Source organism: Sitophilus oryzae, unplaced genomic scaffold (genome assembly GCF_002938485.1).
Source record: "Sitophilus oryzae breed Bouriz unplaced genomic scaffold, Soryzae_2.0 scaffold_1801_pilon_pilon, whole genome shotgun sequence".
NCBI lineage: Eukaryota > Metazoa > Arthropoda > Insecta > Coleoptera > Curculionidae > Sitophilus > Sitophilus oryzae.
In genome coordinates, this window is record NW_022146504.1 from 2,850,399 (window position 1) to 2,873,743 (window position 23,345).

The 23,345-nt window shown below is 32.0% G+C and overlaps 3 protein-coding genes across 3 annotated transcripts in view; 1 reads left to right on the forward strand and 2 right to left on the reverse strand.

The window, feature by feature from the left end:
* Positions 1–10,288, reverse strand: part of LOC115882969 (bromodomain adjacent to zinc finger domain protein 1A) — a 36,946-nt gene extending 26,658 nt beyond the window's left edge. Inside the window, exons 1-5 of the mRNA XM_030901237.1 lie at positions 9,946–10,288; positions 9,265–9,615; positions 8,611–9,208; positions 8,289–8,562; positions 3,192–3,828 (exon numbers count right to left, since the gene is read on the reverse strand). Coding sequence (XP_030757097.1) covers positions 3,192–3,828; positions 8,289–8,562; positions 8,611–9,208; positions 9,265–9,615; positions 9,946–10,058 — 1,973 coding nt within the window. The 5' untranslated portion in view covers positions 10,059–10,288. The remainder of the gene's footprint in view (positions 1–3,191; positions 3,829–8,288; positions 8,563–8,610; positions 9,209–9,264; positions 9,616–9,945) is intronic.
* Positions 10,289–10,688: 400 nt separating this feature from the next.
* On the reverse strand, positions 10,689–13,084 carry LOC115883010 (histone-lysine N-methyltransferase, H3 lysine-79 specific-like). Its single transcript, XM_030901282.1, has 2 exons — positions 12,702–13,084; positions 10,689–12,628 (listed from the first exon to the last, which is right to left on the reverse strand). The coding sequence occupies exon 2, from the start codon at positions 12,443–12,445 to the stop codon at positions 10,778–10,780; it is 1,668 nt and encodes a 555-aa protein (XP_030757142.1). The 5' UTR covers positions 12,446–12,628; positions 12,702–13,084; the 3' UTR covers positions 10,689–10,777.
* A 2,649-nt stretch (positions 13,085–15,733) lies between these two features.
* LOC115883011 overlaps positions 15,734–23,345 on the forward strand; it is a 32,053-nt gene continuing 24,441 nt past the window's right edge. The window contains exons 1-3 of the mRNA XM_030901283.1: positions 15,734–15,910; positions 16,800–17,162; positions 21,219–21,340. Coding sequence (XP_030757143.1) covers positions 15,889–15,910; positions 16,800–17,162; positions 21,219–21,340 — 507 coding nt within the window. The 5' untranslated portion in view covers positions 15,734–15,888. The remainder of the gene's footprint in view (positions 15,911–16,799; positions 17,163–21,218; positions 21,341–23,345) is intronic.

Sequence of the window (23,345 nt, forward strand, 5' to 3'; positions counted from 1 at the left end):
ATTTTTAATCTTATCTCAATTTTTTCACATGAAATGATCATCACATTTTCACATGAATGGCTCATTAGCATATTTGGAAAAAGCATTTTTTTACGAATAATTTGATACCACACACTAGGTATTTCGAGTCAAATTTTCGATATGAACCGCAAGTTATAATTTCAAATAAGCCTTATGCGAAAATGTCAAAAGTTGACATATGATATGTCATTCTATTCAGAGTATTATTTCCTATCGAATAAAGTAAATAAATATCGAGGGTGCTACATAAAAATCAAAAGTTGTAGTTATTTCTGGTGAAACCGGAAGTGATCGAAAACATTTGAACACGTCAGTCAATCCTAATTTATGTCATATACTAACATACCAAATCTCGTTTTTTTATCTGAAAAAATAAAAAAGTTATAAGCGTGAGCCACATTTGAGACGCACCCGGTGTACCACTTGAAAAAAAGTAAGTTATGTCAATAATTTTGCCATTTTACAGTTTATACAATTTTTGACTCGACGGCATAAAACTTAACGAAAAACACTACAATTTTTTTTTCACTCGACCTTTTAACTTAAAAATAAATATTCTACAGCTTTTTACAAGTGGGACAAATTAAAATAAAAGCACTGTACAGGGTGGGTCAAATTCGACGCTTTTAAATGAAAACACCCTTTTCTATAGGAGATAGATGAAAACTAATATCGGTGTCTGGAGCTCAATTTTCATCAAAAACATGATGGTGAAAACCGCACATCAATATCTATTACCGTTTCGGAGTTACGGGGTATTTTTCAAAAATGTGCATTTTTAACAAATCGCTGTAACTTTTTTGCTATGGAAAATTTTGTATTTTCATGAAAACATTTCCAAAGCACCTTTTTACGTAGAATTTAATGGTTGAAGTATAATTTTTTTAAAATTAATAATTTAAGAGTTATCAACAGTAAATTTGATTTTTTATTTGGTACACCCTCTATATTTGTAATTAACTGAAAAGAATTTAAAATTACCTTTCCAAAAATATAGCACACTTGACATTTTGTTATAACCCCCTTCGAAATATAGAATATTTTAAAGTTCGCCACTTTTAACTAGTAGGCTTTGGACCCTTTATTGATGATATGCCCTTAATGGAACTCGAAAACATAGTTTTCCAGCAAGACAACGCACCGCCTCAGAACGCTGAAGTTATCAGCAAATTTTTGCAGCCAATTTCAAGAATAATTGAATAGCTAACCAAGATCCCAGCCGTTGGCCGTCGAGGCCGCCTGACTTAGTGCCCATGGATCTAATCCTATGGATATATTTGCGGAAGAATAAAGGTTCCTTATTTTTCCGTATAATCTTGACAAGAATTAGAAATACTTAGCAGTTATGAGAGGGTATCTTTCACCCCAACTGAGTTAATGAATTCCGCGAGAAATGTTCAAAAACGGCCCCGTCGCGTCGGTCCATAACAGCAGACGGTCGATATCTCGAACACCTGTAGCAAAATCTCATGTCTTGGTTTGCTATTTATTTTTATTGTTAGTAGATATAGTTTAAATGTGTTGATATTGGTTAAATATATTTTAAATAGTTATAAAATTCTGTATCTCTCATAGCAAATATTATTTTCATTTTAATTGATTCTCACAGCTACAATTTTTTTGCATTACAGCCGGTGCCGTTCAAAGCCTACTTATTTAAAGCTGGCAAATTTTTATATACTTTATATCTAGAAAAGGAATCGAGCAAAATATCAAGTGTGTTATATTTTTGGAAAGGTAATTTTAAATTCTTTTCAATAAATTAAAAATATACAATATTATGTTGATAATTCTTAAATTATTAATTTTAAAAAAATTATACTTAAACCATTAAATTCTACGCAAAAAAGTGCTTTGGAAAGGTTTTCATAAAAATACAAAATTTTCCATAGCAAAAAATTTACAGCGATTTGTTAAAAATGCATATTTTTGAAAAACACCCCGTAACTCCGAAACAGTAACAGATACCGATATGCGGTTTTCACCATCACGTTTTTGACAAAAATTAAGCTCGAGACACCAATATTAGTTTTTGTCTATTTCCTATAGAAAAAGGTGTTTCCATTTAAAAGCGTCGAATTTGACCCACCCTGTACATGATCACTGTTTATATATTTATATTTAATTTATTTTTGTTTCCTAAAATATTTTGATTAAAAGAAAATATGTAAAAGTGAGCAACGCTGTGCCGGTCAAGATTAATGACGTCACTAAAGGTTTATTTGGTATGATCTATACCGGGTGCGTCTCAAAAGTGGCTCACCCATATAACTTTTTAATTTGTTCAGATAAAAAAACGAGATTTGGTATGTTAGTATATGACATCATATCATATAAACAATTGAATACGTCAATCAATCAGGATTGATTGACGTATTCAATTGTTTTTGGTCACTTCCTGTTTCACCGGACTAGTATCTTTTGATTGTTAAATGGCACCCTTGGTATTTTTTTTCACTTTATTCGATAGAAAATGACATTTTGAATAGAATGACATCATAATATCAACTTTTGACATTCTCGCTTAATATAAAATCGTATTTTAAAATTCAATCCAGAGTGCTATGTCTATGTTAAAAACACTAATTTTTAATCAAGGGGCCTTGGAAAAATAGATTTGCTCGTCTAATGTTTTTAGTGTCTTGTCCTGGCCAATTAGAAAATACTCAAATCGTATTTTTAATCATATCTCAATTTTTTCGAATGGAACGAAAATGGATCATTAGCATATTTGGAAATGGCATTTTTTTACGAATAATTTGATGCCACACACTTGGTATTTTGAATCAAATTTTCGTTACGAACCGCAAGTTATAATTTCAAATAAACCATATGTGAAAATGTCAAAAGTTGATTAGGTCAGATATGATATATGTCGTTCGATTCAGAGTCATTTTCTATCGAATAAAGTAACAAAATACCGAGGGTGCCATTTAACAATCAAAAGATGTAGTCATTTCCGGTGAAACAGGAAGTGACCGAAAACAATTGAATACGTCAATCAATCCTAATTTATGTCATATACTAACATACCAAATCTCGTTTTTTATCTGAGAAAATAAAAAAGTTATAGGGGTGAGCCACTTTTGAGACTCACTCGGTATATATTATTATTAAACTGTAGTTAAATAAACTCTTATAAATACAGAAAAAAAGACAAAAATACGTACCCTAAAAGCGTTTGTCCGTCATTAGCTACCTTCATCAACTTATCGATCTTCTGTTTATTATCAAACTCCTTATTATCGTATTCAAACTTCAATTTCTCCAGCGCCGCCTGCAAAGCGTTCAAATCCCCCTTCAACTCTTTCTTCGCCTTGATCTTCTCCGCACCGTACTCCACCTCCCTCCGTCGTTCCGTAGCTCTGGCCGACCTCAAATCGATCTTGGCTACCCTGATTTTCTCTATTTTCTCTTCTACGACATCTCGCACATCTGCGTAACTGAGCAACTGATTGATCAGGCAATCGATTATGTCAATTTTGTCGCTTATCGGTAGTTGTACCACGTTATGTACGGCCAAGGAACGTAAAATGTGGGCCTGGTGTAACCTTAAGTGTAACCCAGGGTCGTCCTCGTTGGTGTAACCTCCTCTTTGAGCGTACCGCCATTTTGCACCGGATTCCTTTATTCTTGCGCCGGAGGAGAGGAGATGAAGTCTTAGAACCTCGGAGACGGTTAGGGAATACAAGGGTAATCTACTCAAAGGGAGGCCTTGGTATTTTATGGGCCACCTGGAAGCCAATGTGGCTAGGTGGGTTCCTTCTTTGATGCTTACGTTTTTAGATAAATCCTCTTCGTTTATATCTGAAAATAAAATAAGAGAAAAATAGTACAGCGAGCCATGTAAAGGATAACCAATTAGTTTTTCTTTTTTTTTTCAATTTTCTCGTTTTTTCTTAATACTCTTGAGTTTAGAACAAAGTTTAACAAGTTTATGAGAAGACATTTAGAACAAAAAGGGAAAAAAATGAGAAAAAATAGGTATTCAGAACACACCCTGTACTGTTGAGTGTGTTCTCAATTCCTATTTGTTCTCATTTTTTTAGACCAAAGTCCATATGAAACAGAAAAAACAAATTTTGCATTATCTAAATAAATTATTTTCCTGATAGACATGTATCCTGCTTATAGCAAGTTTTATGGTTTAACAAGCTGGTGTGTGAGTTAAAATAATATTTTCAGTTTCTATAATTTTTCACTTGATTGTGATTATGATTTCATTTCAAATTTGATTTTAAAACCCTGACCATATTTTACATTAATAAAGATTTAATTGATGTAATAAAGATTTAGATGATGTATTAAGTACAATATATTTATTAAAATGTCAAATAATATTATTGAAGCCTTTGAATAAGAAGACTAAGGAAGGAGCATAATGCTATCCATGTATTCATGCATGGTGGGCGGAAAAAGCACTCTAGAGTGGGGATCCTTGACAGTTCTGTTTGACGATTCATCTGACACATTTGAATTTGGTTTGAAATTTTGTGGATTTGTCAGTCTTTACAAATTTTTATTTTATGTTATTTGTTATTTATTCTACTACTGATAGTTGTATAAAGGTAGTAAATCTAAATAGAAATTGTGGCAGAACTTAAATTAACAGTGACACTATCGCGATTTATCGAAAAAGACTCTAAAATAGTTGGTTGTGTAGCGTGCGGTAGATCTCGGCAAAAATTGAGTGAAATAATGGAACAACTTTTCGCTAGTAAGTGACTATATAATATACATACGTGTAGTAAACCGATCATTTATGAAATTCACTTAAACTAACTAAATTATATATTTTTCTTGCATTTCAGCTTTTATTTATTACTTGTCAAAGATTAGATGTCAAAGAATTTAGATACGTTAATTTGACTTACCTGCTTCAGTAGCGTATCGGATGTTTGTGTTAGTAAATACTTATTATAACTTATCTATTTTTATTAGAATTATATATTTTCATAACAATTTTAATAACTACCAACATTTGTTCACAACGTAAAATAAAACAACAAATTATTGAGTCTACCCCACGTCTACCCTACATCATAGTTTTACATTTTTTAAATAAAATTAGAACGACACTGATAAACCGGAATTTAAGTCGGCCATATTTGAGGCCCATCGCGGTGTACCTAAGATTTTTGATATGCTCCTTCCTTAGTCTTCTTATTCAAAGATTGAAGCAAGTGTCAACTTTTAATAAAAAAAAATAAAGAATTGAAAATATATTTTTTTGAAAATTTAATCAAGAATGTAAAAAGTTTTATGTTTTAAAAAAATATATATCGTGAAATTCGTAAAACACTCAATTGAGAATAAAATAATCTAAGAATGAAATGATTCTTTTATAGACCTGCATCAAATCAAATTAAAGTAGGTATGTGACTTTTTTAAATAGTAATTAACAGTTATTAGCATTTCCATAAATTATAAATAATGTACCAACATAAATATCGAAATAATTTCTTTGCTAATACGGTTTAGAATTCTTCAAATACCAGCAAAAATAATCCACAATCAACAATAAAATAAATGTTTTGATTAAATTTCTTAATCGGCTGATCCGGGCTATATTATTACATTACTCTAAGGAAAATAACGAAAATAATTAATATTTTTGACTCCGCCCCTAATCACGTTTCATTCATTTAAAGCTTCACGATTTGTCCACCAGCTGGCAGCACATTTTGTTTTACTGGTTGAGTAACTTTAAGAATATATAAACAAGGATAGACAAGTATAGAGTTAATTATATTTTTAGAGAGCTCACAACAAGGCAAACAAAATAAAATAACAAAATACAGGGTGTTCCATTTAAGAAAAAAGTTTGATTCATATTTTGAAAATGATAGCTGCCAGCAAAGAACTAGTTACGCCACTGTATCTACATAACAAAGTCTATAGACTCATTTTCCGTTTAAAGCTCCGCGCGCACTGAATAGATATCGGCGAGAGCGAGCGACACGTAATTTTCAGTTTACGTTGAAATAAATGTAAGCCCGCGCACCGCATTAGATCGGTGCGCTTCGAGCTATCGGCGGTACTCGCGCCATCAGGCGAAATCAGAGAATGCATGGGAGGGGGCGAATAGTCTACGCCAAGCGACTGTTTTTAGTGGAGCGGTTTTACATTAAACATGTCCGATGAATTATTAATCGAAAGTGTACGAGACCATATCATACTTAATATGCGGTTTTTTATAAAAATTTCTTACAAGCACGTAACCTATATTGTTTACTACACTTATTCAATAACTGAATTAGAAAACCTTCCGATTAAACCCATTTATTTCTCATCTCGTTTTGATTATCTCACATTATTTTGAAAATCGAATTTAAATATCGTCAAAAAACCTATCATATTATTTAATTTTTGGTTTGTTTTGACGTTAGTAATAACAGCTGATAAATAATCATCCTATGTTACTATGATGATCGCTCCGTAAAAGGTACAAATAGAGAAAATAATATTTATGTTTGAATAAAATATTTGTACATATATCTACCGTATGATAGAAAAAAACGGCGTCCAGTTGGATGGGAAATGACGATTGATGACATGTCCTATATAAATTTACATATAAAATGGCACCGACCTTCATTTCATGGTCATCGCTGATGCCGTTCCTTTTCGATAATACGGTACTATAAAAACTATTTATATTTTTTTCTTTTTTCAATTTTCTTTGACTTTTTTATTATATTTTAAGTTAAATAATTATTTTATAGGATTTATAGGATTAAAATCTTGGTTTTAAGTCAGTAGTGAATAAAACAAAACTTGTGTTTACATTTTGTTTAATGATGGACGTTTCGACTAATTTTAATTCGGTCTTCTTTAGAATCTATAATATACAATACAATTTTATCACTAACAATGTGTTTAATATATAATTTTTTCGTACCACAAACGTAGAAAATTATTTATATGTATATTATAGATTCTGAAGAAGACCGAATTAAAATTGGTCGAAACGTCAATCATTAAACAAAATGTAAACACAAGTTTCGTTTTATTTCCTACTGACTTAAAACAAAGATTTTAAAAACTTAAAATAAAAGCTTATATATAAATGTTTGTAATGATACTTATTTAGATTAAAAAACTAAAAATAGAAGTTTTATTTGACTATTTTTCATGTCTAGGTTTCTTTTTAAAGAACAAATTAAACCCTTTTGAGTTATACCAAATTTGTTAAAATCAGTCAAACTAAGAGTCATGTAGTATATTTTATCCCCATCTTCCACTCTATTTCACTAATTTTATGTGGTTTGTTAAGATCTAAATATTATATTAATGTGTGTTTGGTTAACATCTAAATAATATCAATTTCCCTCACAAAGCATAAAATATAAAAAGTTGCATAAAAATATAAATAGCAATAATACTTTATAATTTTTTGAAATGCTGAATGAATTTGACTAAACTTGAATAAACAGTCCTCGTCTATGCTCAAATTCATGCTGGTGACGTACTCTCGACCATCAATCGTGCGACTCCAGTGCGCGGCTACCATCGACTTCCCGACCGGTCGTGCCGCTTGCGCCTCTCGCACCGCTCGCTCTCGCCGATACCTATTCAGTGCGCGCGGAGCTTAAATCCGATGCCAGAATTATTTTGTACTGATTTGAGGTCAAAAATAAATATTATTAAAAAAAAATATTTGTCTTAATTATTATTGTCTTAAAACTTAAAACTAATGCTAATTTACAACAAAGTACCACACAACACTTTATTTAAAACACATACATATAATAGAAGAGAGATGTTCAGAAAAATATTCCAAATTATTATTTTTTGTCCTTTAGGCATTTGTTTATTACTAAACCACTGCTGCCAAATCATTACATTACACAAAGTGAATGTAAACTAATGAATTGGTTATAAGTTATAAGACAATAGATATAAAGTTTTAATGTAAATAAATATATTGCACAATATTACATAGCTAGTGTGAGTCAACAATTATAGTAAAGTTAACTATATCTCATTTATTTTAAGAGTATGAAAAATGTTCAATAGAATAGTTATAGGGAATATTAAGTTACATAATTTAAAATTATTTTTGTGTATACAAGGTGCTTTAAAAAAGTGTGCCAGATATACCATACATGTTTTCTTTTTAAATGAAACACTCAGAACAGAAAAACCTTGATTGTAATGTATAAATCCTGTTTTATTATATATCTACTATGTTTTTGTAATAAACAAATAGAATAAAGGGAAAACATACATATAAAATTATAAAAAGATATTGTTAACATATTCACCTTTCAAGTTTTCAATTCCTGTATTATAATTATTAGACTCCTCCTCCTGACAGTTAAATATGGCAGCCAACAACATCTGTATTAAATCGGTTAATGGCCCAGCCACTTCTTTCTCTGTTAAGGCTCTCTCCATAACATCTAATGTAAAGCCGCCAGGAAAAAAATCCCTTGTGGATAGAAGTTTTTGAAAAGTATGAACAAACTCCAGGATTACAACTATGTTCCCGAAATATTTCTCACATTTTGATTTTACTGGTGTAAATGTGGGAAGTTTCTAAAATGAAATATTATAAAAATATGAAAACATACAATTTAAACTTACTTTCTGATCTTCAAGTTCCAGATCTTCTTTATGCTTTAACCAATCTCTGAAATATGAGGCCAACTTGTTGCTCTCTTCTTTTTTCCTTTGCTTTTCAGCCAGCCTTTGCTCTTCCTTTAGCTGTTTCTGAATTTTAAATTCTTCCTCCCTCTTTTTCATTTGCTCAAGCAAATTGTTATTTTTACCTACTTTAGCTTCACCGTCCCTCTTCATCACAAATCCATTCTTTTCCAAGTATTTCGACAAAGTCTCCTGTTTATGCTTCTTTTTGTTGTTAACAGCTTTCTCGAAATTCTTTGAACTTTGGAAATTCGGAAGGGGACCATTAAATATCATTTCCCACTTTACACTGCTTATATTAAACTTGTCAAGAATAGCTTGTTTTATTATAAATATTCCTCTGTCGTCTTGTTCAACATATTGCTTTAAAAATAGTTTACATTTATCTCTAGAAAACAGTGCCTTCTTTCGTCTTAACTGGGCACTATCAACAATCATTATTTCACTAATATCGGTGTCTTCTGAGTCCAAATGTTCAATTTCATATTTGTACAAATTTGCAGATGGTATAAAATTTCTCTCTGTAGGACTGACACTCCTGAAACATAAAAAAAAACTAATATTTTCTGATGACAATTGTTAAGTTTTACTTACCCATTAGTTTTTATATCGTTTTTATATTGTTCTTCATTAGGAGCAATTACCGACAAAATATGGCATTCTTTCCATTTGTTTGTTGTAAAACTGGCTTCTAAATTTTCACCAACAAAATACCGTTCTTTTATGTATATAAATATGTCTTCGGCCATATCTCCAAACGATGTTCTTTTTGTTAAGGTTGCTAGGTATAAAATTGGTATCTTCAGTTCACTGGGAAATTCCTTGAGGCACTGCTTTGCATGTTCCTCACTCTCAACGGCTTCTTGGTATGTAAGATTTGATTTGCCTGTCATGGAACACGTCCATACCATCGAATTACAAAGAAACATTCTCTCCGAGAATTCACTAGAAACAAACCAAATCAGTATGTTTGTACGAATAACTACAGCCAGTTTATTGATAACAGAACGATTATTGTAACAATAAAACTTAGTGGCATCATTTGAACGTAATTATTAATTGAATTAAAGCAATAAATACACAAAAAAACATAACCTAAAAGAAATAGAATATGTATAATAAAGAAAACTAAGACATGAACACCTAAAATGTTAATTCGGAAGTATGGCGTAGGTAAAACGTAAGTACAATGAACCGTTATAGAATCGTTATACATGAGGGAAGAGTTAAAAATTATTGGAACTTAGATTTCGCAGTAATTGTTTGAATACTTACTGATAGTCTCTAAATATTTCGTTTGTGATTTCACAATAGAACACTTCTTCGTCATCTCGCAGGAAATCTGGCACAATTTGTTTCTCGAAAATCTTTTTTCTCAAGAGAGGCATTTTAAAGATCAAGATCTGTGTATTTGGAGGGAAAACGAAGAGTCTACTGCCGCAACTTAATTCTCATATCAAACACTACAGAAATGCTAAGAATTAAAACTGTCACTTTTAATACTTCAAATTTTCCTAACAACTTTCTAACGTTTGATTTTAAACACCATAAAATTTTGAAAAACTATTTAAGACAAAAAAGTGTGCATCCACTTTTGTCGGCTTCGCTATGAAATGTCAAGTCAATTCGTTAAGCTAAGTTTACACCTTGTTTACATGCGCCCTCTATCAAATTAGAAAACACATTTTCAGCGTTATTTTAAATAATTTTTGAAATCTTATATTTTAGATTACACTGTGTTTTATATTAGTGATCATATTTTCAAATATTAGAACAAAAATGTTAAGAAAATTATTTTTGTTGCTTTGTTTAATGAAAATAATTTTCCCCCTCTGTGGACCGTCCTTAATACCTTTAAACGGGACTATCAAACACTGCGCGTGCGTACTGTTATTATTCACATGATAAAGAAAAATGGCGCGAGAGGAAGGAGAAAGTGGACATTTAAATTCGGTGGCTCTCAAAAGTTTACATACACCGACAGTCAAACCGGAGGTCAAACCGTGCCAAAAATATTGAGACATACAAAATTATAGGGTTTTTACATTTTTATTATAAAAAAAAATAAAAGTATGCTTATTAATAAAATAAAAAGATAACGTAAATGTTACTTTGCAGTAGCTTGTATAATTTGGTTCTGCATTCCAACAATAATATCCTCAATTTCTTCATTGACTTTGGCAATTCTCGCTTTTAAAAATGTATGTCTCTTTATTTCAACTTCGATGGATTTCCTAATCTTGATTTTATACAGGGGGTCTGACATTTCGCCCATCATTTGCAGGTACTGGAACTTAAAGTTATCCATCAATCTTTGTAAATTTTCCTGCGTTATAATGTTCTTGTAATTCAAATAATGCCCGTTCTCAACTTTGAAACCGTTTGGTAACGGTTTCCTAGTGTAAGTCCGTATGTTACCCTGCGAACTCCAGTTGATAGAGTCAAAGTCGGGACTACTACTTCTATCTTGCATTTTCCGTTTCAGAGTTTTCTTTGGTTTTTCTTCCGTCGCGTTTTGTGATTTATTTAAAATTAACTTACTAGGTCTAATTATTGGTCTAGTACTATTTTTTCCGTGAAGATTCGTACTTTCGGTGCTTCTATGAGGTTCTTCTACTGATTTAGTTTTAATATTAGGTCTGGGTTGCGATAATACGTCGGTTTCTTTAAGTTTATTTGTCCGTCCACGTTTCCTTGGTAGAGGATCAACAAACAGACTTTGCTCACTACTCTCTCGACTGTCGTACGAGTCACAAGAGTCGGCATCTTCCGTCGAAAACGAATGTAAACTACCGTTTTTCTTAACTAGAAAGTATTTCTCTAACTTCGTTCTATCAATAACGTGCAGATAGTAAGATACCGGTTTATCAGTCCACGACACTGAACTTTTAGTAGGCGCAATTTCACTAACGTTAATAATTGTTCCTATGTCATCCAAGTTCCTATCGCTGATACGAAAATTCAATGGACAAAAACTCTTAGAAGACACGATTTTCGTACCGTGTTTCAGCTCTGCAAACCTCTCTTTCAGCTTATGATCCACTGCAGGCCCAAAAGCGAAATTATTTACAAAAATTATCGTGGCATCTGTAAATTTATCTCGATGAATATCATCAAAAAAATCGCCCTTTATCAGCTCAAACTCCCCGCACTTTTTCCCGTACCACTGCATCCAGAACTTAAACTTCGCCTCCATCTCTTTAGCGTACTTGGTAGGAACATCGGCCCGCTCAATTCCCACACAGCGTTCGCAAGTACCCGTCGCGGCCATTTGTAGTACCACTTGACCAACCCCCGAGCCAAGATCCACAAAAACGTCATCTTTGGTCGGTTTTATTTGGTCCAGCATCTGCGCGATGAGATCAAATGATGTTTCTCCATAAACGTCCGGTGAAAATGCTTGATACTTGTTTAGTTCCTCCGCATCCGTCACGGCGGCGCTGTAAGTCTGCTGGATAATGTGACGTAAGAGATCTCTACTAGCGATTTTATCTAACCTATCACAAAACTTCTGTGTCCCTTTTTCCAGAGCTAGAACGTTGCTTATCGCCTTATTGTATCGTTTAGTAAGCGCTTTCATAGATTCGTAACTACCAGAGTCAACATCTTTGAGAATATTCTTCTTTAAAGGTACACTTAGATCGGGAATATCGCAGCATCCCCATATAATAGTTTCGACTATTTCTTTGGCTTCGTCATACCCTTTTTTCTTGCACAGCGGCCAATAATATTTAGCAGGTAGTCCGCCAACGGGAGAATTCAGTCTTAGTTCCATTAAATTAAATTAGTCCTTGGTTCGGATAAAAACGTGTAGGATGTCCTTTATGCAACAGCTAATTCCGTGACATTTTGGGTACTGCCGAGCATCAACTAACCGTCAGAAATAAGTGAATGAATAAAAATCTTTGAAGTCGAAAAAAACGTCCTTTTCAGAAAAATCCACTGTTGTTCGTTTGTTCTGCGAATGAAAACGATATTGACAATAACCCCAGAAAGAACACTTATTAATAATTCACTTAAGTATACTTTACCTGCTCAAAACGCTGAAGAATCATGTTATATTTTCCATTTAAGTCATCGATATGAGAACACACACCAACGGGCTACTTTTTTAACGCTAAAATTTTAATTCATCCACGAAAATAATGAACAAAAGTGGGTACTTTATTAACTACTGTGACCGTAAAGGTAAATGAACCTAACCTACAAAGTTAAAAAGCGCGGGACTAGGAATGCCTTAAATGGTGGGAAAATATTTCAGTCCGCAGGCTGATTAGTGGAATAAGATATCGCTTTATGTAGGCATATCGTTTTACTGCTGAAAATCGTTATACAGGGAAATATACATTATATCGGTCATGTCAAATTGTCTCAGTACGTTTGTTCATTGTTTTTCACTTTACTTTTGACCAGCTTTTGACGTTTCTGTTAGTTATTCAACCGTTAAAACAAATAATTTGAAATCATCTTAAAAATTAACAACTTTTTCCTTAAATATTTTTTATTTGGAAATTTTGTTTGCAAAAAACTGTTTGCACTAAATTAACCAATCTGAATAACTGTAAAGAGTTGTATAATTATTAATTTATTAGGTGTAAAGGAATGTAGCATGTTCAAGGACTAAAATATAATATACTAACCAGATAATAGATAATAAATATACTTGAGGGGTATGTGTCTGTATCTACCGTAGATGTAAGTATTTAAATTCTCTCAACATTTGGAAAGAAAAGATCAAAAAGAAGCTGTTGTTTAGTCAATTACATCTAAAAGTTATTTTTAATATCACTATACCAACTTTATAGGGGTTTAGATTATACTTTAATAGTATGTAGTAACTAATTTAAGTTTGTTAAGTGTCAAAATAGTTTAAATTTCCGAAATAAAGCTTTATCGGCATAGAATTTCTTGTGTTTTGTAAATTTGGTACCAACTTTTTAAAAATTGGCGAATGCGCCAGGCAATATATTGGAGTTTGCAATACCAATATACAGTGTGTCCCCAGATGAACCTAATCTATGTTTGCAAACTTGCTTAGCGAAAAAAAGCAAGTTAATTAACTTACTAATTTTCTGTTTTAGCAAAATTTGTCATTATATTAATTATACAGGGTGTTTCAAAAACATGTGCCATCTCTCGTGGAGAGATTTCTCGCGTAAAAATAAGACTTATTTTCCATATCAACATAGGTCCGATTCTGTTTTATTCCGTAGCTACAGAGTGTTAAAGTTTTAATAATCTTTCGATTTATTATAATTTTCTTCCAAGTACTTTTAGTGATTTGAATGAAATTTTGAGGGTAAAAGTTACTATACAGGTGTTACATATTTTAATGCAAAAAAAGTGTCAATAAATTCATCAGGGACGTGCATATGGGTTATTACTGGATTATTGTTCAAAAAAAAAACATGTGCGCCACTGACTTTTTTCTTTTGATATCAAAATTATGTAGGCAGTTTAATGCCAATTAAAAGTTATCTCTTGATATTTTGTCCAATTCGGCCTTCTTGATGAGATAAACGCAATTTTATTAATCACAATTAACCTAATTCATAATTTAATAAAAATTAATTACCTAATTTATTATTAAATATTATTACTTTTTTTTTTTTTTCACTGCTCAGAACAGGTTTAAAGCTGCCTTATCGGTCCATGGGGACAAGATAAGGTGCTAAATAATTAATCACCTAGAAAGGAACGAACAATGTTAGCAGCATCAAGCAGCACAGATTTCTGCATTACTATTAGTTATTATTACTATTATTAGTCCAACATACAGCAATTTCAAATAAAAAATAATGGTATTTAAGATAATTACAAAGAAACTTCATAATTTTAAAAAGTTTTAACATCCTGTAACTCTAAAACTATGCATTTCCATACCCATGTTTTTAGGAACTTTTTCTCATATTTATTGATGCGGAATCTATTACGGTTACCGAGATAGTAATGCTCGTACCCCGAATTTGTAGCACCCTGTATTTTTCAATTATTAAATAATAAAGTTTTGATGATTGAATTATGCAATTTTGATGACCGGTAACTGAGTTAGTGTCGATATTAAAGAACTTTGATTATTGATAATTTGTATCAATAATAAAGTAAAAAAAAATAATAGTAATCACCAAAAAATAAGTTTCTTGCTTTATCCACAATTAATATAATGACATATTTTGCTGAAACAGAAAATTAGTAAGTTAATTAACTTGCTTTTTTTTGCTAAGTAAATTTGCAAACATAGATTAAGCTCATCTGGGGACACACTCTTATTATTGATATTCTAATCTCCAATATATTGCCTGGCGCATTCGCCAATTTTTAGAAAGTTGGTACCAAATTACAAAACACAAAAAATTCTATGCCGATAAAGCGTTATTTCGTAAATTTAAACTATTTTGACACTTAACAAACTTAAATTAGTTACTACATACTATTAAAGAATAATCTAAACGTCTATAAATTTGGTATAGTGATATTAACAATAACTTTTAATTGTAATTGATTAAACAGCTTCTTTTTGATCTTTTCTTTCCAAATGTTGAGAGAATTTGAATACTTACATCTACGATAGAGGTAGATACGTAGACACATATCGCCCAAATATATTTATATCTATTCTCTGGTTATTATATTATATTTTAGTCCTTGAACATGCTACATTCCTTTATACCTAATAAATTAATAATTATACAACTCTTTACAGTTATTAAGATTGGTTAATTTAGTGCAATCTATTACGGTTACACAGATACCAATACTCGTATCTCGAATTTGTAGCACCCTGTATTGATCATCCAACAGCTTTCTTCGGGTTCTTGTTATTACCGATTCTGAACCGTCCTAGAACTCTGCAGCGCATGACCAAATGAAATAATGTCTTCATATTTCCTTCTGCGCATACGCATCACAGTTCTAGGACGGTTCAGAATCGGTAATAACAAGAACCCGAACAAAGCTAACGTCAAGCCTATTCGGGAAGGAGGGGGCTAGACTCAAAATTTTACTCAAAGTTGCAGGAATGAGTTTTGATTGCTTTGGTACCTGATTCTGTTTTTTATTTAATTTTGACAGCTCTGAATGTCTTGATTTTAAAACTGGATGTGAGAACTGTGACACTATTTTGAAAATGACCTACAAAAAGAAACAAGATCCTATCAAAAACATAAAAAGTAAAAAAATGCGAAGCCTCGCAAAGCAGTTATTTCATTACAAAGAATTATGAGATGGCATGTAAAACCAGGTTAGTTTTATTTTGTGCAACGATGTAGATTTTGTAATGCAATATCTCTCTCTTTGGTCCGTTTCCCTGAAGAGGGATTAGTGACTATGATGTTCCTGTAGCGGTTATTATCGTATTGTGCCAGTCCGCTCTGTTTTAAGCCATGCTGACGGTTTCATGAAGGCCTTGGCCGATTAGGTCTTTAGTTTGATCAACCCATCTCTTGGGTGATCTTCCTCGTGGTCGCTTTCCCTCTACCTTTCCCTCGACTATTAGCAGCTGCAGTGAGTCCGTTCTTCTAGCAATGTGACCAATATATGTCAGAAAACATCGGTTTATTTTTTTTTGAGAGGCTGAGTTGTGAGTTTAGTTCTTGGAGAACTGACTCATTCGTACGATGGGCTGTCCAAGGTATACGTAGCAGACGTCTATATGCCCACATTTCAAAAGCGTCTATTCGCCTGGTATCGCTTTTCTTCAGCGTCCATTTTCATACGTAGCAATCGGGAAAACAAGCGAGTTCAGCAGTCTTAGTTTGGTGTTCTTAGTGATGGCTGTATCTTTCCATATCTTTGTTAATTTAGTTACGGCTGTTCTAGCCAGCGCAATTCTACGTCTTATTTCGCCTTCGCATGAGCCGCTGTTGTCGATTAGCGATCCCAGATATAAGTATTTATTAACCACCTTAAATCCCGCTATGTTTCCCACGTGAGGTTGGTTGTTGTTTTGTCGGTCCACAATCATGACAGTAGTTTTGTTAGGATTAAGTTTTAGCCCAAATTCTGTACTAGTTTCTTGGAGACGTTGCATAATAAATTCCTGTAATGCAATATAGCATGTGATTTTGTTTTGATAATTTGCAGATAGGTAGGTACCATAGATAGGTACCTTTATCAATTTGAATTATTAGTCAATTTCAAGTGTCAAGTTGTTGTCAAAAGCGGTCCAAACAAGTATATTTTTGTCTATTTTTTTTCTAATTTGTATAAAATGATGGACGAAGAAAATATGAAACAGGAAAGCGTCGCGGTGATAAAAAGCAAGTTCAAGTTGTACTCTAGCGGGGCAAAATTGATCATGGAACCGATTCCGATTCTGGAGGAAGATCTGTCGGTAGACGAATGCGATAGTAAACATCTGCTTATGAGGAATACGGAATCTTTTACGTGTTTGAGGCAGTTAGTGATATCCAGTAGTTCTATAACGAAAAACAGATTATTTTTGTTTCCTCCATTGGAAGATCCTGGTATTACAGCTACGTTTAATTTCGAAGGTAAATATGAGTTTCAATACTTTCAATCCTAGATCATATATACTTACGTGGATAAATCAACGCCATAAGTTTTGCATTAAAAAATATGTCTCCGACATCACGACATGCCATTTTCGAACCTTATGAAATAGTACGAGAGAATTTCCAATAAATAAAATGAACAAATTTTTCCACTTTCATGATCAAAGGCTTTTAAATGGGTAAATAATTTCGAGTTATCCAGAGATTCGGATTCTTTTGCAAATTTTAGACAAATATCACATTGATGTATTTGAAGACCCTTTTAATTGATGTAGTCAAACATAATTAAAGGCATTTTGAGTTGAAAACATTTCTCAGAGGCTGTTTGATATAATGAATATAATGAAAACTATAGAATTTGACCACCCATGTGAGAAATTTCCTCTTATTTACATCATTAAATGATTTATTAGATTGAAAATATTTATGGATTAAAGTTTACAAATAAAGATTTATATAGTCGAAAAAAGTCCGATAGAACCAATAGAAAGGTACTATTTTGTCACATTTTTAATTAAATTTTGTTAAATAAATTAATTTTTTATACTATAAATATCTTTTTTTTCCTTATAAATAAACACATTTGTATCCCATTTTAAATAAGATATACAAATTACCAAAACTTAGAAATAACAGTTCAAAAGTTCAACAAAAATCCTACACCCGTTTTTAAAAAGAAACATATAACCACTCACTATGTCATTCCAGCAAGCGAATACGACACAGCATAGGTTTCCGGACTAAACGACTGGTGTATTTACACCACTCAATAGGCGTGTGGGGTTTGCCGAGCGGTTTCCGATGCAGTCGCTTTCTTTCGCATCTGTTATAGGTAATTTGTGGTAGTTCTATGTCCACGGAATATTGGGACACTCTGTATTATGTAGTTAAAAAAGTGTGTTAACAAGGATGAAGGATGGAAAAACAAGTATTTTAAGACGTCTGGCTCTTTGATATATCTTTTACTATGCTCTCTAGAACAGCATGCGGCCCGTCTGGCTGCCGGTAAACGTTGCGTTCTCTACTGCGCATTGAAAGAAGATCCTATATTTTTTATTAATTTAGTCCTATAAATTCTAGTATTGAATATAAATCGAACATGTCTCCATAGCGCAGTGCGTAGAGTTTCCGACCACGAACCGATGATTCAGAGTTCGAATCCGCGTCAGGGCAAAGACTTTATTTTATTTTCGTTTATATTCTGACAGTAAAGTATTAAATATATTTTTTTTTAATTACCAGAATTGTCGGTTCGTGATCGGAAACTCTACGCACTGCGCATGCGCTATGGAGACATGTTCGATTTACGTTCAATACTAGAATTTATAGGACTAAATTAATAAAAAATATAGGATCTTTTTCCGATGCGCAGTAGTAAACGCAACGGGTATCGGCAGCCAGACGGGCCTCATGCTGTTCCAGAGAGCATAGTAAAAGATATATCAAAGAGCCAGACATCTTAAAATACTTTCTCGAAAACGTTGCTAGCTCTTAGACTAAAATGGTTTGATCAAGACTGAAAAGAGATTGATCAGCCTTGATTATCTGCTGATGATGCTAACATGGTTAGTGAAACGCGCGTCCAGTGTAAAAGTAAAAGTGTTTTGGTGTATGGTGGTGAATTAGTGTTTTATTTTTGTTCTATATAGGGTGGCTCAAAAAAGGGCGAGTGGATCGGGGTGATTTTTTTAAATGGAACACCTTCTATATTATTGCATTTTTAGCGTCCTTTCAGATCACTTTGCATAATCCTAAGATATGAGTAAATATTTTTCGGTAGTTTCAGAGATATCAATAAATAAAAAAAATATATTTTTAGCCTTTCTTAAAAAAAACATTAAAAATACAAACCAAACCAAACTGTCCTGAAATCAACTTTATATTAGGTATTTACTTTAGATGGTCCAAACTTATTTTGCTATAAATATCGCAGTGTTAAATAATACAGGATGTCCAAAATTCCACGCCAAACTTTCAAAATATAAAACACTTTTTCTTTGTTTTTTTTAAATAGAACGAAGAAGGAAATTTAAAATATGAACATTTTTTGTATTTAAAGTATTTCAAAATTTTTAATGGTTTCGCAGATACACACAGTATTATTTCATATGGTAAAATACGAAAGAAAAATTACCCAACCATTAAAAATTTTGAAATACTCTAAATACAAAAAATATTCATTTCTTAATTCTCCATCTATTGAAAAAATAATATACAGGGGATTCCATTTAAAAAAAAAACGAAGAAAAATTATTTTATATTTTAGAGTTTGGTGTAGAATTTTAAACATCCTGTATGATTTACACTTCCCATATTTATAACAAAGTTAAGTACAGACTATTTAAACTAAATACCTATTATAGTTTTGATTTCAAGACAGTTCTTGTAATTTTAATATTTTTTTAAGAAAGGCTGAAAAATATACAGGGTCCGGCAATAGTGCGTCGGGCATCTGTAGCCCCTAGAATAAACAACTTGAGAATTTTGTTTAAGTGCATACCTGAAGTATGTACCAGGATGTATTTCAGGAAAATATTTTAACTTCTATAGAGTGGCTCAAAAAAGTGTGAGTGGACCTGGATGATTTTTTTTAAATGGAACACCCTGTATATTATTACATTTTTGGCTTCCTTTCCGATCACTTTACATAACCCTAAGATATACATTTTGATAGTTTCAGAGATATTAAAAAACAAATCAAAAATATATATTTTTTCAGCCCTTCTTAAAAAAATTATTAAAAATACAAAAACTGTTCTGAAAACAAAACTATATTAGGTATTTACTTTAGATGGTCTGTACTTACTTTGCTATAAATATGAAAATCGTAAATTATACAGGATGTTCAAAATTCTAAGCCAAACTTTCTAAAATATAAAATAATTTTTCTTCGTTTTTTTAAATGGAACACCATGTATATTATTTTTTCAATAGACGGAGAATTAAAAAATGAACATTTTTTATATTTAGAGTATTTCAAAATTTTTAACGGTTTCGCAGATATTTGCAATTTTATATTTCCTATGGCATTTTCCACAGTTAATTTTTATCAAAGCCACCCAGTAATTTTAAGCGCCATATGAAATAATACTGCGTGTATCTGCGAAACCGTTAAAAATTTTGAAATACTCTAAATACAATAAATGTTCATTTTTAAACTCTCCATCTAATAAAAAAATAATATACAGGGTGTTCCATATAAAATACAAAGAAAAAATATTTTATATTTTAGAAAGTTTGGCGTAGAATATTGAACATCCTGTATGAATTACGATTACTATATTTATAGCAGAGTAAGAACAGACCATCTAAAGTAAATACCTAATATCGTTTTGATTTCAGAACAGTTCTTGGTATTTTTAATAATCTTTTTAAGAAGGGCTGAAAAATATATATTTTTAATTTATTTTTTAATATCTCTGAAACTATGGAAATATATTTATTCATATCTTAGGGTTATGTAAAGTGATCTGAAAGGAAGCCAAAAATGCAATAATATACAGAGTGTTCCATTTAAAAAAAATCATCCAGGTCCGCTCATACTTTTTTGAGCCACCCTATAGAAGTTAAAATATTTTCCTGAAATACATCCTGGTACATACTTTAGGTTTGCACTAAAACAAAATTCTCAAGTTTTTTATTCTAGGAGCTACAGATGCCCGACGCACTATTGCCGGACCCTGTATATATTTTTTTATTTATTAATATATCTTTGAAACTATGGAAATATATTAACTCATATCTTAGGATTATGTTAAGTGGTCTGAAAGGAAACCAAAAATACAATAATATACGTATTTCCATTTAAAAATCCCAATCAACTCACACTTTTTTAGGCCACCCTATAGAAGTTAAAATATTTTCCTGAAGTATATGCTAGAACAAAGTTTAGGTTTGCACTTAAACAAAATTTCCAAATTTTTTATTCTAGGAGTAAATGAATACGGACGCACTATTGCCGGACCCTGTATATAAATATTTTATATTAAATGTATAATATTGACATTATTTTTATATAAATATTGATTTTCTTAGATCCAACTCCGGATATAGATGATATTGGAGTCGAGGCATATAAAAGAATGTGCAAGGAAATGGAAATTGTTCCAATATCTCGAGTAATAAAATCGTTAGCAACAGACACTCTTGATTTAAAGGTAATTTGGGCCAAATTGTGTACAAAGTTCTTTAATGACTATACAATACGATTGAAAAAACGGCGTCTGCGATGACTATGAAACGGAAATCGCTGTCATTTTATATGTAAAATTATATGGGGATGGGGAATGATACCGATGTTCATTTACAAAGCCAACTAGACGCCGTTTTTTTTTCGATCATACGGTATCTTATAGAACAATATTGTTATTGTACGATATTGTATGTTATTGAACGATATTGTATTCTAGTACCTTTATTTTAAGTTCTTTTAGTACTTGTCACAAAATATTTGTTTTATTTAGTGTCACAAGGGTGTCACGCATGATACAAATTATTTCAAGTCTTGCTTCATTCAGAGCCTCCCAATTAGTGGAATAAATTATTGGTTTCAATTACACTTTATACTTTTTAGTTTACTATCATTCACAATGTCTAAAAAACACAATTAAAATTAATATAATAACCTAGCAACAGCTTGCGGTAGTCTGTGCATTAGATTGGAAAGTGCCCATAAGGACAATATAAACACTATTTGGCGCTATTCTTGCAACGGTCGCGACCCAAAACTTTTGAAAATTTCGGAGCGGTTCGGCTTTTTCCGGAATTATATCGCCAAATATTGTTTATTCAAATTTATTAGTATTTTCGTTTAATTTTATAAATAAAATACAGTGTGTTGCATACAAGAAACTTTATTTTATATAAGGACGCATGTATGAAATACCTATGAAACATTGGAAACCGACGTTATGCCACGATCCACGATGGTTTTTGCAGTTCACAGTTCACAGCACAGCTTTTTAAGTTTTTAATGCCACTTTTTCACAATTATCACCGGTTGGAGTAAATAAAACTTGAATTAAACTCACAAGATAGCAATAATTACTTTGAAAATGGACGTTATAAACACTTTTCGGGATTTCTTTAATGAGAGCGGTTTAGATTTTGAAAGATTATTATGATTTTTGAAGATTCTGACTTTGACAAGAGAAAATTATTTCTGTTTTTGTTTGCTGTTGTTCTTAGCGACCGCTATAGCAGCGCCAGATCGCGTATAACGGTCGCGACCCAAAATAATTTCGCGATCTAAAATTTATACGGGCTTTCCCGACCCAAGCAGCATTTGGACGTCGGGACAACGTTGTGTCACGCGACCAAACGTCGGGGCGCAACGTCGGCACAACCTCGTGCCAACCCTAATCTGCACTAGTTTGGAGAATAATTTTTGGGTCGAAACGACGTTGGATACCGACGTTGGCTAGCAGCCTAATTTAGTACAAACTGCAACGTTGTTTAAAATCCTAATTCACAGAAATACAAAACTAATATGGCGTCTAAGTCGCGTTTTATCCTAAATTGGGATAATTATAGTAAAAATATTATATTTATAATTTAGTTAGAGACATATGTCAGATGGCAGTGAAGGAAAACAAAACAAAAGTATTTAAGTGTGGAGGATGTTTGAAGATCATAATTATTGAAACACTTTAACCGACTCTGTAACTCGTTACCCAAGGTAAAAAGTTAAACGCAAACAACTTTATTGATAAATGTATTGTTTCTACTTTAAAAAATACTAATGGGCCTTGAAATTAAAGAAGTTTTAAAAATTTTCTTGAATTTTTTTTTTAGTAAAATGAGAATAATTTATTCGCATTCGAAAAAATTGTTTCCGCGTATTTTTTAGGGTCAAATATTTCAAGTTAATGTATTCAAAAAGCAGGAATTGCTATTTTAAGAACGAAACATTTTCTTATTTAACAACATGGCGGCTTTAACTTTGTTGTTTTGGAGATTAAGATGGAGTAGTTCGAGTAGTCGCATACTGGACTAATAAAGTCGCAGTTCGGCCTTAACAGGTAGTATACTAGTCGCAAGATTGCCTAATTTAGTCATTCTAGAGTCTAGCTTGTGCCGCCCTCTATAATCTAAATAAACGAGGAAGTGTCGGTAATATATGTCGATGTATATTTAAATTTAGTTTTATATGTACCTTTCTTA